Below are 14,977 nucleotides of genomic sequence, written 5' to 3'. Positions count from 1 at the left end.
CCTTCTCCATCAGCCAATCAGGTTTCAAGTAGGGTTAGTCTCCTAGTTGTTAATCTTGTTATCATTTAAAACTTGTTATTGTTTATATCTTTTTTTTGCATTTTAATCGAAGAGGACCTGAAATTTTGCTTTCTGTTAATTTAATTTTAAACCCTAATTTTGCTCTCTGCTAATTCAATTTTAAAGCCTAATTTGTTTCCTAAATTAAATTTTGTTGTTCAATTTTAAGAGTGCGTTTCTTTTAATGGATATTAGACTGATACTGTATAGATATGTTTCCTGACCCACTCTTTCCAGGTCTCTCTGTGGGTTTTAGCGTAAGTTTCCTTCCTTGTTTTTTATGGGCCTTTTGTTTTATTTCTGTTTTTGTTATCCTTCTGTGTTATTACTTGTGTCTGCTCATTTCAGTACCGGTGCAGTGCACTACTAATATTGTACACTTCTGCACACTTATTTTGATTCCATGTTCTTCTATTTCCTGATTCCATAGAGTAACTTGTTCTTCTACATCTGTTTCACCTTCTCCCCATATTACTGTGTTATCTTACTATGCCTCCTTGGTTTCCATTTCTGTTGTATAATCTTGTGAATTTCATCTATGACTGTAATGAAGAGCAGAGGGGATAGTTCACATCCTTGCTGAATTCTTGTTTCTACTTTGAACCACTTTGTTCTATTGTAGTCTTCATACAACTTATTTTCGTTTTTGGCTTTCATAATTGGTTCTTCTCCTTTCCCTGCATTTCTTTTCATCTATGCATCCAAGGCCACTTGTCGTGGTACACTGTCATATGCCTGATCAATATCTTTAAATGTCCTCACTAAATCCTGCCTAAACTCCCATCTTTTCATCATGTTCTTTTTCACTGGATTGGAGAATTTAAAAATTGTGTTTACACTGAGTGTGGAGTACGGCACTGTATGGAAGGAAACATGAATAATAACTGGTGCCAAGAAAAGCAGAGTTGAAGCCTTTGAAATGCCATGTTAACGGAAGTTGTTGAAGATCAGATGGGTAGAACGTGTCTCAAATAAGGAGATAGTGAATCAGCTTGATGAGAGGAGAATGGTTTGTGAGAATTTGATCCTAGGAAGGAAGAGTTTGATAGAACAAATCTCATGGCACTGTGAACTTGTTCACTTAGTTTTGAAGCAAAGCAAAGTGCAGAGGATAAAAATGGTAGGAAGGTTCAAAGATATGGGCCCGGGTGATCAGAGTGATATGCAAATGGAACAGTTACCGAATTTTCAAGGAATTTTCTTCATTTCGATCACAATCGGAGTTTGTTGGATTTTGAAAAGAAAAGTTATGTTGCTGTGGATCAATTCCAAATAAAACTCTACCTTATATAGCTAAGAATATGATCTCAGTATCAAAATTATGTTAAATGAGATATTGTATAGAAGTGATCACCTTATTAGAAGTCATGTAAAACTGGAAGTCTTAAATTATGATCATAGTATCAATCATAGAAAACTTGAAGTCCTATAGGTATGAACAGGATATCAACAGTCACTTAAAATTTTGGGTCTTTTCTTTATTATCATGATATTGACAGTCATTTAAAATTACAAGCTTGTTGTTTAGTCTATTGACAAATAACCTTATTAGCAATGGCAGCAATAAGGTAATATATTTTCTGACCTGTGTTTCAGTGTAATGTCTTCAGAAGTAATCAACAACCCTAGTACCTTCTAACTACTTTGGTTGCAGTGTGAAATCGACATGGAAGTGAATATCAAGGAGGAACCAGCCTGGCTTGAAGAGACAGCAAATGCATCACTTGTAAGTCTGATCCAGATAACTTTATAGAGATCAGAATTTAATCCTTAGTAGCTGAATAAGTTTAGCAGGGGCAAAATGTACTATGTGCTTATCCAATATTAACACCAGCCATCAAAATTTGCTGCATGTGCTTCTAGGCGTGGTTTGTCTTTGTTTTGTTTCTTCATCTGGGAATACGCCACAGTGTGCTAAACAAAGGTGCCAACTCTTAGGAACTATAAACGACACTGTTGATGTACGTCTATAGGTCCAGCTAGTGACAAAGCATTGTTCATGGCACAAGGAAATAGGTTCTGATGGCATAAGCCCCCAGATTAGCACCGCTGAGTGGACAATTTTCCTCTAGCACTCTCTAGGGAGATGGCAGTGCATTCCATGTTTTTAGTGGCAAAAAGCTGAATTAGTATGTTGGGCTTGATAGTGAAAGAGCCTTGGTTAGGTCCAGCTTGTGACAAGGTTGTGAAGGCAGTGTCTCAAGTTTGAGGCTTCAGGGGATTTCATGTGTACCCATTGACTGACTGTCTGTTGTAAATTGATTACCTCTGTTGGTTATTGAAATGGTGGGTGTGTGGTTAGAATTTATTCTGCATGGTTTGGAAATGGAATATTTGTTTGATTGAAATCATTTCCTATCATATGTCAGCCAATTGCAGTGCTAGTAGTCACTGAGGTGATAGAAAATGGTGGGTGCTAGATTGAATTAGGTTCTGGCCAGCAGTTCCCTGGCTCTCATGGTGAATATATTTTTCCTCAAAAAATATATTCCAGGTAAGATTTGCATCATTTAAACTTTTTTACACTGTTAGTAATGGTGAAGTATAGTGGGAAGACAGGGATGAAATGGATTTATAGAGTAGTAACATTAGCATGGAGTGTTGGTAAGGTACCCTCAGATTGGACAAAAGCAATAATTGCTCCTATCTATATACAAGGGAACAGGAAGGATTGCAACAACTATCGAGGTATCACATTGATTAGTGTACCAGGCAAAGTATTCACTGGCGTCTTGGGAAGGAGGCTTTGGTCAGTAGAGAGGATGTTGGATGAAAACCAGTGTAGCTTCAGACCACAGAAGGGCTGTCAGGATCAGATTTTCAGTATGGGCCAGGTAATTGAAAAATGCTATGAGAGGAATAGGCAGTTGTGCTTGTTTTGTAGATCTAGAGAAAGCATATGGCAGGGTACTGAAGGAAAAGTTGTTCACCATGCTGGGGAGTATGGGATTAAGGGTAGATTATTCAAATCTATCAGAGGCATTTATGTCGGCAATTTGGTTGCAGTGAGAATTGATGGTAGAATGAGTTCTTGGTTTAGGGTACTTACATGGTTTAGATAATGCTGTAATCTTTCATCTTTGCTGTATGTAGTGTACATGGACCATCTGCTGATAGATATAAAATGGCACAGAGGGATTCAGCTAGGTGGAAATGTAGTAAGCAATGCTGACAACTTGGCCTTAAGAACAGCTTTTGCCAAAAGCCTGCAGTGTAATATCTTGGAACTTGAAAATAGGTGCAATGAGTATGGTATAAAAATTAGCCTTTTGAAGACTAAATAGATGTCAGTAGGTAAGAAATTCAACAGAATTGAATATCAGATCAACGATACAAATCTAGTACAGGTCGATAATTTCAAGTATTTATATTGTGTGTTCTCCCAGAATGGTAATATAGTAAGTGAAATTGAATCAAGGTGTAGTAAGGCTAATGCAGTGAGCTCGGAGTTGCGATCCACAATATTCTGTAAGATAGAAGTCAGCTTTCAGACGAAACTCTTTACATCAGTCTGTTTTCAGACCAACTTTGCTTTACAGGAGCGAAAGCTGGGTGGACTCAGGAGATCTTATTCATAAGTTAGAAGTAACAGACATGAAAATAGCGAGAATGATTGCTGGTAAAACAGGTGGGAATAATGGTAGGAGGGTACTGGGAATGAGGGGATAAAGGCTAATTTAGGAATGAACTTGATGGATGACGCTGTACACATGAACCGGCTTCAGTGATGGGGTCATGTGAGGATTATAATAATAATATGGCCTCAGCTACGGTTTGCAGACATTTCAATTTGACGCCATCTGGCTGTCTGCTCGTCATTTTCAACGTTCCGGTTTACTCTGTCTGCCATCTAGCGGACCTAGAGTAAACGGGATCTCTCTTGGGCGTCTATGGCTGAGATTTAGAGGAGGATAGGTTACCGTGGAGAACAATGGACTCTTATGGAGGGTAAGAGAAGTTGAGGTAGACCAAGACGATGATGGTTAGACTCAGTTTCTAACGATTTAAAGATAAGAGGTATAGAACTAAATGTGGCCTCAACACTAGTTGCAAATAGAGGATTGTGGCGATGTTTAGTAAATTCACAGAGGTTGCAGACTAAATGCTGAAAGGCATGGCAGTGTTTAATGATAAAATATGTATGTAGTAATGTTGGGTGAGCAAGTAATTAAATTCTGCCTTTGCAGTTTCTTGTGAGTATAACTCGCCTAAGACAAACACCCTGATGAAGGCATGAATGCAGTGGAATATTTAGGAGAAGAAGCGAGATATTTTCATCATCCTTCCTTGCTCTGTTCATTGCTACTGTATACACAGTCCATTGCGATCCTCTGAGTGTGAGGTTTTCAGTTCAGTGACTTCTTTTGGTTTCTCAGAGGGTAAACTGGTGACATGCTAATTTCATTGTTGTTTATAAGTTTCATTTCCGTATTGATAGATATTACTTTACAAAAAACAATATATATATGAGTCTCCACCTTATCAATACAAATTTATTTTACATTAAGCTGGTAAATATAGTCAAGACTAGTTTCGACCCCTAGGGGGTCATCTTCAGTTGACATGCATTAAAAATGTATTATTTACAAAAACATCACATGTAGTGGTAAAAGCTTAAATAAATTTGAACCGATCATTAATGTTGGTATGTCTGGTACATTTGGGCTATTGTATGTGTCAATTTTGAGTTTTTAGCACACGGTGTGAAGGTAGTTGATTAACTAGTGTGCATCATCCATGAAGACACATATTATTTTTTATGCTACTACCATCCAATTTTTTTTTTGGGTTATACAATGTGGAATATACATACATTTGTGCAAATCAACAGTGGCAAGTTTAACAATATACATTTAAAGTTGGTTCATAAATTACACAAATTGGCTATTGATTAGTCATATGAAAATGTAGGACATTGGTTTGAACACTTTTGACTGAAATATCAATGTAACACCTTACTGGCATATATCTTAGATGCTAAAATCAGTTTATAAAACCTGTTACTCTTGATTGAGTCTTGGAATAGGGTTAATTTTTTTTTTATTTTTTTTTTTATAAATAAAAACTATTTGCTTAGTATAGGCATTAAATAATGCTGTTAAAATGGACATATAGCTAAAACAGTGGTATATGTATGCCATATATGCCTGGTTAAAAACACATTACATTAATGTTATTGATATGTGGTGCTACATGTACATTATTTTGGAATAAATGGGGTATATCTCCAGATATATAACTAAGTATTACCTGATCTGCAAGCGGATTATTCAAATACTTACCTAACCGTTTTTTACATATAAATATTTTTACGGACCCATTTTATCGGAACACTATATCTAAGACTGTTGTGAAAAATTCGTCAACCCCATTTATTCCAAAATAATGTACATGTAGCACCACATATCAATAACATTAATGTAATGTGTTTTTAACCAGGCATATATGGCATACATATACCACTGTTTTAGCTATATGTCCATTTTAACAGCATTATTTAATGCCTATACTAAGCAAATAGTTTTTATTTATAAAAAAAAAAATAAAAAAAAAATTAACCCTATTCCAAGACTCAATCAAGAGTAACAGGTTTTATAAACTGATTTTAGCATCTAAGATATATGCCAGTAAGGTGTTACATTGATATTTCAGTCAAAAGTGTTCAAACCAATGTCCTACATTTTCATATGACTAATCAATAGCCAATTTGTGTAATTTATGAACCAACTTTAAATGTATATTGTTAAACTTGCCACTGTTGATTTGCACAAATGTATGTATATTCCACATTGTATAACCCAAAAAAAAAATTGGATGGTAGTAGCATAAAAAATAATATGTGTCTTCATGGATGATGCACACTAGTTAATCAACTACCTTCACACCGTGTGCTAAAAACTCAAAATTGACACATACAATAGCCCAAATGTACCAGACATACCAACATTAATGATCGGTTCAAATTAATTTAAGCTTTTACCACTACATGTGATGTTTTTGTAAATAATACATTTTTAATGCATGTCAACTGAAGATGACCCCCTAGGGGTCGAAACTAGTCTTGACTATATTTACCAGCTTAATGTAAAATAAATTTGTATTGATAAGGTGGAGACTCATATATATATATATATATATATATATATATATATATTGTTTTTTGTAAGAAAAATGCTAATTTCATGTCGGCCGAGTGTGATTCGAGTTTGGTCTAGAGGTATTTGAAGAAGCTGAATTATACCAGCACATATCTGTAGTGATACCAGCATGAAAGTGAATTCCTGCACATCATTATGGCACCTGAGTGTCTTTGAAAGGTTTGGAAGTTGGAAGAGGGATGATCAATGAATAACTGTGACTTGACAGTAATAATCTATTTCAAATATTGTCAACTGCTGATTTATAGATGGGATATTGCCCAAGAGTAACTTGAAGCTCAAATTCGACAATAAATGTGCACTATTCTCAGAATTAATGTGTGCGAGTAGAGTTCTGTGTTAGAGGCGCTACAGAAGAGAATGGTTGCTGAACATATCCGAGATGTGAGCGTACTGCTTTTCAGGATCTCTACCTTTGATATTTCTTTTTATGTTCTGTGTCAAACTTGAACCTGACATATGAGCACACTCCTGATCAATAACTCTAGGTTTGATGTTTCTTATAATGTCACTGCATTGAACTTGTACAGATATGAAAATTATGTTAAAGAAATGTGTGCCAATATCAGAAACTGTTAGCGAGTGTGTTAATGTTGGCGTAGGATTAGTCTGTATGTGTTACTGTCCGTATAGAAATTGCTTTGGTTACTCTGATTATAAACGAGGATGGTTGGCCCATTTTACTTTTTTTAAATGGTAATATCCTCAAATACTAGCACGCACCCATTAGCACCACATGTTGAAAATTGTTACTCCTTATTTAGTATAGAAGAAGATAAATCACAAACTCTCGTCAGTGTTTCTGAGACTGGATATACCAGTCTGCTAAACAGAATATAAACACTGGTTTGATTACTCAGGGTTACCCTCACATCCACAATCTGCTGTGAGGTTTGTGTTTTAAGGAAAGAGCAGATTTGCCTGTGGCATTTGAGAGATAAAATAACTCAAAATTCGAATGTAATTTCTCACAAACGACTCTGGAATTCATGATTTCACAGAAAATTCTCTTTAATATGCCCCTTCTTAGTGTCCTCTGATACTGTGGGAACTTACGGCACATTAAAATTTAACTTTTCTTTCCTCTTGATTATTATTTCCCTCTCTGTTTTGTGCATCTTTTTTCATCCCTTCCTGAATATGGCTGCTGTTCTCTTTCTTCTGTATTGAAAGGGTTAAGTCGATATATTCTAGACTTTTATACTTTAATTCATTTTTATTAGTAAATGAATTTATTTTAGAACATAAGCTTTTGATCACAGTCCCTTCCCCACCCCTTCAGAACCAACGAGATTTTATGAATCCAAGTGAGAGCTTTGAAGGTCTCGTAGTAGATCATGAAAGAGCTTCTGAAACTGTAGATGTGTACTCCAATACTGCTGATTCTCCACTGATGGTGTTCTTATCCCCACAGTTCTTCACAGAACACTACATAACATCTTTGTAGTGGTTAAACATTTTCATTTGTACAGTAATTGCTTTGAGTTTGGACTACATCACATCTTTCCCAGGTATCTGACTGTGATGAGCCTGCTTCTTTCATGAATTTTTTTTTATATTTACGCCTGGAAGCACTGAAATATGCTGTTTTAAACAGAACTGTCTCAATGCAGTATGTAGCCTCTGTGTGGATGGCAAAACCAGGGTAGAGAATGTGATTTAAATATTTCAAGGTATTTTAATGTCTGTAAACAAACTCTATGCTAAGAATATAAAAAGTTTTGGAACAGTTTTAACACTTTGAAGTGCTTCAAACAATCTGTAAGGTTTGCTTGATAAGATTGGACATATGAAAATAGTTGATAAGATGTAGTGTTTATGTCTATGGCAGCTTCCTTCCAAATTCTGTGTGAGATGGCCCCAATTCCATCCCTGGTAGGATATCTTCTGATATGGCTAGAAAATGTTTCTTATTTTATATTTGGTTCTCAGTCTCATCCTTTCTCTGATATAAGAAGTGAGCAAGGATAAAAACATCATTCTTAGTAGAGCCTTTGGTTTTAAGAATCCTCTGCTGGTAGAAATCTTCCTTAAAAATTAGTGAAATTTTGAAAGTAACTGTAATACTGGCAGGTAATGAATTATCATGCCCATTTGTTGATTACTATGTTTGTAGATGCATGTTATGTGCGTACCTAATGTATCTCATTTTTCACAGGAAAATGTTGGACATGTATCAGAAGTGATAGCTCTGAAAAAAGAAGCCAAGTCAGAGTTAACAGAGCCAGGGTCAACACAGGAAAACTCTCTTGAGGTAATGTGCATAATCTGATAAGCCATCATCAGGTAATGAAAATAGTTAGAAAATGGCTCAACAGATACCAGTGGTTGACCCTTAATTTCAATGCATGCGATTGGTAGTCCTATGGAAAATATACTTTTTTATGAGATCGACTGTTTACTTACCTAATTTTCACTTTTCCTTCAAGCTGTTCCATGACCTTGCGTTAAGTATTGTATAGCAGTTACCATTGGTGCAAAGACCTCTACGTTATATAATTTGGGTGCTTGTGTCATTCCTACCAGTTCTTTTGACTTCGTAAATATTTTTGAACACAGATTTCTATAAGATACATTTGTTGTTACTGTTACTGGATATTTTACTAGTTTCTTCCAAATGATACACGTTTATTGACTACATTAATTACTAGCAAATGTACCCATGCCTTGGTAAGGCATTCCACATTGTATAAGGACATGAAAGTAAATGACATGCAGTGAATAAGACTTTTAAAAATTGCATGTCTCTTAGCGTTATCCAGAAGCAGCAGGGTGAGGTTCCATACGTTATTTCCAATTTAAATTGTATGTAGCGGAGTTGTGATCATAATGGCATGCTCACCTGCCTACTCCCATTCACAATCGATTTGGTAAGTTTTCATTGTTATGGGAGGCCCATTATCTACTCAGAGGTGCCAACTACAACGTGTTGTCTGTAATTGTTACGGATTTCACCTCACAAGTACGGCATTCCGGTCAAAGGGAAAATTATTATGGAAAAGCAACATTATCGCGAAAGCCATTTTCTACGGACAAAGAGAAGTAAAGAGGGAAATATGCTCAGTCCTTTCCAGCTTGTCTGATAAATCCCCCTTGTTTCATTGCTTGTGAGTAGGCAACGGTACTTATTCGATCGAAAGCATTGTCAAATTCATTGTGGTAATGAAGGAGTTCCTCTGCTCTTTTCCAGTACAAATCCTGAAATAATGTTGAATTTACAGAATTGATGGCCACATTAAGCACATATACGCTGGAATCATTTCTGGTTAAGAAGATGAAAATGTCATAACAGTGGAGGGATATTTCAAGAATAACTTCACTGAAAAGCATCTGCTGGATGCGAAACAATTTGCAAAGAATGTTTTATCATCGAATTAACAGTTAGTGTGCGAAAGTTATTGTGTAATATGATATGCTTAAGAATAGATTGCGTCGGGAAAGAAAAAGGGGGTATTATTATCGAGAATGGAGGTCATGCTTTCGACTTAAACATTTTCTGAGGAGAGTGATTACTGATAATCCACTTCAAAGGTTGGCACCTCTGCATACTGCGTGGTCACAATATATTTGGGGAGTTTTTGTTACAATGGTAGGTGCCCTTTCCTCCTTCCAGACACATTACAGTTGAGGAGTTTTTATTATAATAGCCGGCATCTTCCCTACTGCTTGTCAGAATTGAGTTGTGCTGTTATCATTGTAATGACAGCCCCCTTTTCGTAATGACAGTCACACCAAGGTGGTGAGTTTCCGTTACAATAGCAAAGCCACTATGCCTAATGCCAGTCACATTTTAGATGGGTAAATTTTTTTTATATATCAGGCACACTTGTCTACCCCCAAACACAATTGATTACGGGAGTTTTGAATAATATTTGCATGCTACCTGGACTTCTGCCGGTCAAATCAAGAAGGGAACTATTCATTACAATGGTAGTTCCCCCTTACTAATGCCAGTTACACAGGAGTTGGAAAGGATTCCATTTTTACTGCCATTTAAAGTCGATGTAGAGAGTAATGATTAGAATAGCAGATGCCCTGCTGCTGAGAGTCACTATCGGTTTGTAAAATATTAGTTAGAATGGCAGACACACCCTTTCTCCATTCCTACAAATAGACTTTAATGAATATATATAGATCGATTGCATTTTTACAATATTGCAAACTTTCATTTACAAATTAACTACTGCTATACAATACATCATATCGACAAAGGGATTGTACCATAAGACACCTCATTTAGTGGTTGAAAAGGCTGGTCTTAAGATATTTTCTGCTGTCTCATCGATTTATTGTCAAAATTGAGTTAGAAATGTTGAATAGGGTAAACTTTGGAGAAGGCTATCTCAACTTTGGTTACTAATGTGACAGCTACTAATATAGAATTTGACTCACATGTAGATACTGGCTGCGCCAATGATTGTGTTGAATTAGATGCTTGTATCTTTTGTTTAAGTAATTCGAATAACGAACTACGTGTCTGTCTCTTAGTCCAACCCTTCGTAAGGGTGTAGTGGCATCGCGCAACAATCCTTTTGGTGATCTTCCACAGGAGTCTCTGCTTTGGGCATGGTAACTTGCTTGCTGTAAGCTCATCCTGGTCAAGTTCTTGATCTGGTCCATCCATCGTTACGGCGCACGTCCTCTAGGTTTTCGGTCTTCAACTTTTCCCTCTACGATAAGTATTTCCATTGCCTCCTGTCTTCTGGGAATATGACCTAAATATCCGAGTTGTTTTTGGTTGATAAGGGTCGACAGTCTTGTTCTGATGCCGAGCCGTTGCAGGATCGATTCATTAGTACGGTGTGATGTCCATGGTATTCGCAGTAATCTCCTATAGCACCACATTTCTAGAGCATCAATCCTGTGGTGATCCGCCGTCTTCATTGTCCAAGTTTCTACTGCATAGGTCGTGATAGGGAAGATCAGAGTTCGCATGAGGCGTGAGCTTTGTCTTGGAAGTGATGGAGGTGTCCTTCCAGACGCGAGTAAGTTTTGCTGTTGAATTTCTCGCAATCGCAATGCGCTTGCGGATCTCAGGTTCACAGTCTCCAGTATTTGTGACAATAGATCCTAGATACTCGAAGGGACTGACAACCTCATAATTCGCAATTCTTGTTATGGCAGGTCTGTTGTTATTAAAACTGTCTATAATCATCACTTTGGTCTTTTTATTGTTGATTTCAAGACCATATTCTCTGCTTCGCTCGTCTAACCTCCGCATGATGGCTTCTAGTTCATGATCATCTGTTGCAATAATCACAGTGTCATCTGCATATCTGAGGTCGTTAATTTTCCTGCTACCAACTGTGATGCCGTCACTCCAGTCCTCGAGAATCTCCCTCATAATATACTCACTGTATACATTAAATTGTAGAGGGGAAAGAATGCAACCTTGTTGCACTCCAGCACAAGTAGAAAAGACACCTGAGAGGTCGCCATTAACTCTCACTCTCGCAGTGTTCGAAGAGTACAATTGTTGGATCAGGTACACTAAATGTCTCGGCGTCCCCATCTCAGTGAGTATAGCCCAGAGCTTTGACCATTTTACCTTGTCGAAGACTTTCTTGTAGTCCACGAAGCACAGGAACATCTCGATATTATACTCCCTTGTCTTCTCTATGAGCTGCCGGATGTTTAGGATCTGCTCACAAGTTCCTTTCCCTGGAACAAACCCAGTTTGTTCCTCTGAGATTTGTGGAAGTAAGAAGGTCTTCAGCCTCTCGTTCAGCACCGTGAGCATGATTTTACTTGCATGGGAGATGAGGGCTATCATTCGATAGTTTGTACAGTCAAGTGGAGAACCTTTCTTGAACAGTGGTATGAAGACGGAGTGGCACCACTGGTCCGGCCAATTTCCAGATGTCCATATCTTCTGACATAAATTGTGCAGGATGTCGACACATAGGTCACCCATGTTCTTTAGGATTTCAGCAGAGATTCCATCTTGGGCTGGTGCTTTCCAGTTCTGGAGCTTTTATATTGCATGTTCCACTTCTTCTCTAAGGATCATTGGTTCAAAGTCTGTTGGGTTCTGGTGACCTGGCATTGGTTGTCGGTCATCAGTGAACAGCTTGGTGCAGTATTCTCTCCATACTTTGGTGATGCCCGCTGCATTTCTGATGATATTCCCTTGGTCATCTTTAATAATCTAAGTCTTAGGCATAAACTCTTGTGCTAAGTATTTTACCTTTTCGTACAGTTCTGTGCTGTGATTTTTGGTCGCATGCGCCTCTAGTTCTGCACACAGTTTCTTAATGTGTTCATTCTTGTCTCTTCTACAAGCATGTTTGATATCACTGTTAAGTTTTTTCATTAGTAGTCCTTGTTGTTCTGGATCTGTAACAGTGAGCCGGATGTTAAGTCTCATTTCAACTAGTGCCAATGTTTCGTCAGTCATCCAGTGTTGTCGCTTCACTACAGTGTTCATCTTTGGGACCTTGCTCACTGCGTCTGTGATCCATTCTTCAAATCTCTTCCAAGCCATGTCCCAATTTCCCTCTAGGTCAGGTGGCCCAGTGCTTCGTAGTGTTTCTTGGAAAGCAACTGGCTCAGGGGCCGCTAACATTTTTGAGTTTATTTTGACAACTGGTTTGCTCAGTTTGATTCTAAGGTAAGCCCAGAGTAAACGATGATCCGATCCGCATTCGGCACTAGGTTTTGTTTTCACTTAACGGAAGGAGGTTCTCCATCTTTTAACGACAAGTATGTAATCAATTTGGTTCTTAACATGCCCATTCGGGGAGGTCCACGTAAAGAGGCGACACTTGTGGTGTTTAAACATGGTATTCATAATGGAAAGATTGTTTTCAGTTGCAAACTGTATGAACCGATTGCCTTGCTCATAAAAGTAAATTGAGAAGTCTCCACCTTATCAATACATTAATTTATTTTCTAAAGTAGTAAATTCTGTCAGTACCGGTTTCGATCCCTAAGGGATCATCCTCAGCTGACACACAAAAAGATTTATATAATTACAAAAACATCACATATGGGAGATTGTATCTTCATTAATGGTCCAATTGAATCAGACATTGAGAGATTGTTTGTTGATATATTAGTGGATTCATCTATTGGCTTAAAAATACCATTGTGTGAGGTATATAACTTTGTTATGTCTAGGTTATTGAACATCAAGTGGATCTTACACTTGTTCACATTAATTGTAAAACTGAGATAAAGTTTACACTTATATACACTAGTGTTTGTAATTGCTGTACAGGCTTAAAAATCTATAGTATTGAGGCATATTGTTTCATTGTGTCTAATCTGAAAACACCAAGTAAGTTTATACATTTCTTGCATTAATTCTGGGATGTTACATTTTTGTAAAACTAGTCCAATTGGATCAGGAGTTAAAAATACTTATTAAAATAGAAAGGATTCTGAATTTAAAATTCCTTGTTGTATGATATATGTTGCCTCGTGTGCCTATTTTTAACATAAAATGGGGTTTACACTTGTTTACATTAGTATTATAAAATATGTATCAACATTATCATCTTATAGTGTACAACATAAAAAGTTTTGATCTGACATAGCAAGCCGGTTAAAAGTATTTGTAAGCCAGGTGAAATAGTAACAAATGGAATAGATACAATTCCTTATTCTAATTTCACTGTTTATATTACTACACTGCACTGGTGAATTAGTAAGTGTATTGTAAGTTGAAGCTTATGTTGCTTTATCATTAGTTGCGATTTTCATGGATTGTTGTTAGTGATGAAGTTATCTTGCTTTGTAAATAGTATTGAAGAGTTACATATGCCGTCACTGAGTCAAATGGTGACTGTTATAATACAGTCACCATTAATGACCAAAAACATAGATTCACAAATATCAATAATGACATGCAAATTCTTAACACCAATCCGAAGAGCCCCTTACTCAGCATACTAGAAGAACTCTACATAAATCTAGATCAACATGTCAACCCAAATTTCAATCTAAATGAAACCACAGATAAAAATAATATCCTGTTCAATGCAGTCGTTCCCCTTCTAACAAATTATTATTTAAAAAGAATTAACAAACAACGACCTACACATACAAACGAACCGCCTAAAGGTTCCGCTCCCCTCACAAGCGCTCCTCCCATCCCTCCAAACCTCCCCTCCGCTGCCGCTAACTACAGTCCCAGAATAACACGAAACAGATCTCGACAGGCAGGCGCACAGAGCACATAGCACCAGCACTCTACATAAGTAATCCAACACACAACTCACCTTCCACAGTTATCATACACTATCTCTCACACCGATTATTTCTATTTGCAGATACATACATTCTACAACATAAGAAGCCTCCACGCTATCACCACTATAAACGTATATTCTCAATTTAAACTTCATTCAATATGCACGGCACATCAAACGCAACTCAAATTATAACAGTCACCATTTGACTCAGTGACGGCATATGTAACTCTTCAATAATATTTACAAAGCAAGATAACTTCATCACTAGCAACAATCCATGAAAATTGCAACTAATGATAAAGCAACATAAGCTTCAACTTACAGTACACTTACTAATTCACCAGTGCAGTGTAGTAATGAAAACAGTGAAATTAGAATAAGGAATTGTACCTATTCCATTTGTTACTATTTCACCTGGCTTACAAATACTTTCACCTGGCTTGCTATGTCAGATCAAATCTTTTTATGTTGTACACTATAAGACGATAATGATGATACATATTTTATAATACTAATGTAAACAAGTGTAAACCCCATTTTACGTTAAAAATAGGCACATGAGAC

The 14,977-nt window shown here is 36.9% G+C and overlaps 1 protein-coding gene across 1 annotated transcript in view; it reads left to right on the top strand.

Moving 5' to 3' along the window:
- Window positions 1-1,614: 1,614 nt before the first annotated feature.
- Window positions 1,615-14,977, top strand: part of LOC136885414 (zinc finger protein OZF-like) — a 77,752-nt gene continuing 64,389 nt past the window's right edge. The window contains exons 1-2 of the mRNA XM_067157939.2: window positions 1,615-1,786; window positions 8,377-8,472. Coding sequence (XP_067014040.2) covers window positions 1,727-1,786; window positions 8,377-8,472 — 156 coding nt within the window. The 5' untranslated portion in view covers window positions 1,615-1,726. The remainder of the gene's footprint in view (window positions 1,787-8,376; window positions 8,473-14,977) is intronic.

The sequence above is a fragment of the Anabrus simplex genome, chromosome 14, assembly GCF_040414725.1.
Source record: "Anabrus simplex isolate iqAnaSimp1 chromosome 14, ASM4041472v1, whole genome shotgun sequence".
Lineage (NCBI taxonomy): Eukaryota > Metazoa > Arthropoda > Insecta > Orthoptera > Tettigoniidae > Anabrus > Anabrus simplex.
Note: the sequence above shows the minus strand (reverse complement) of the source record. Positions and strands in the feature narration are given on the sequence as shown.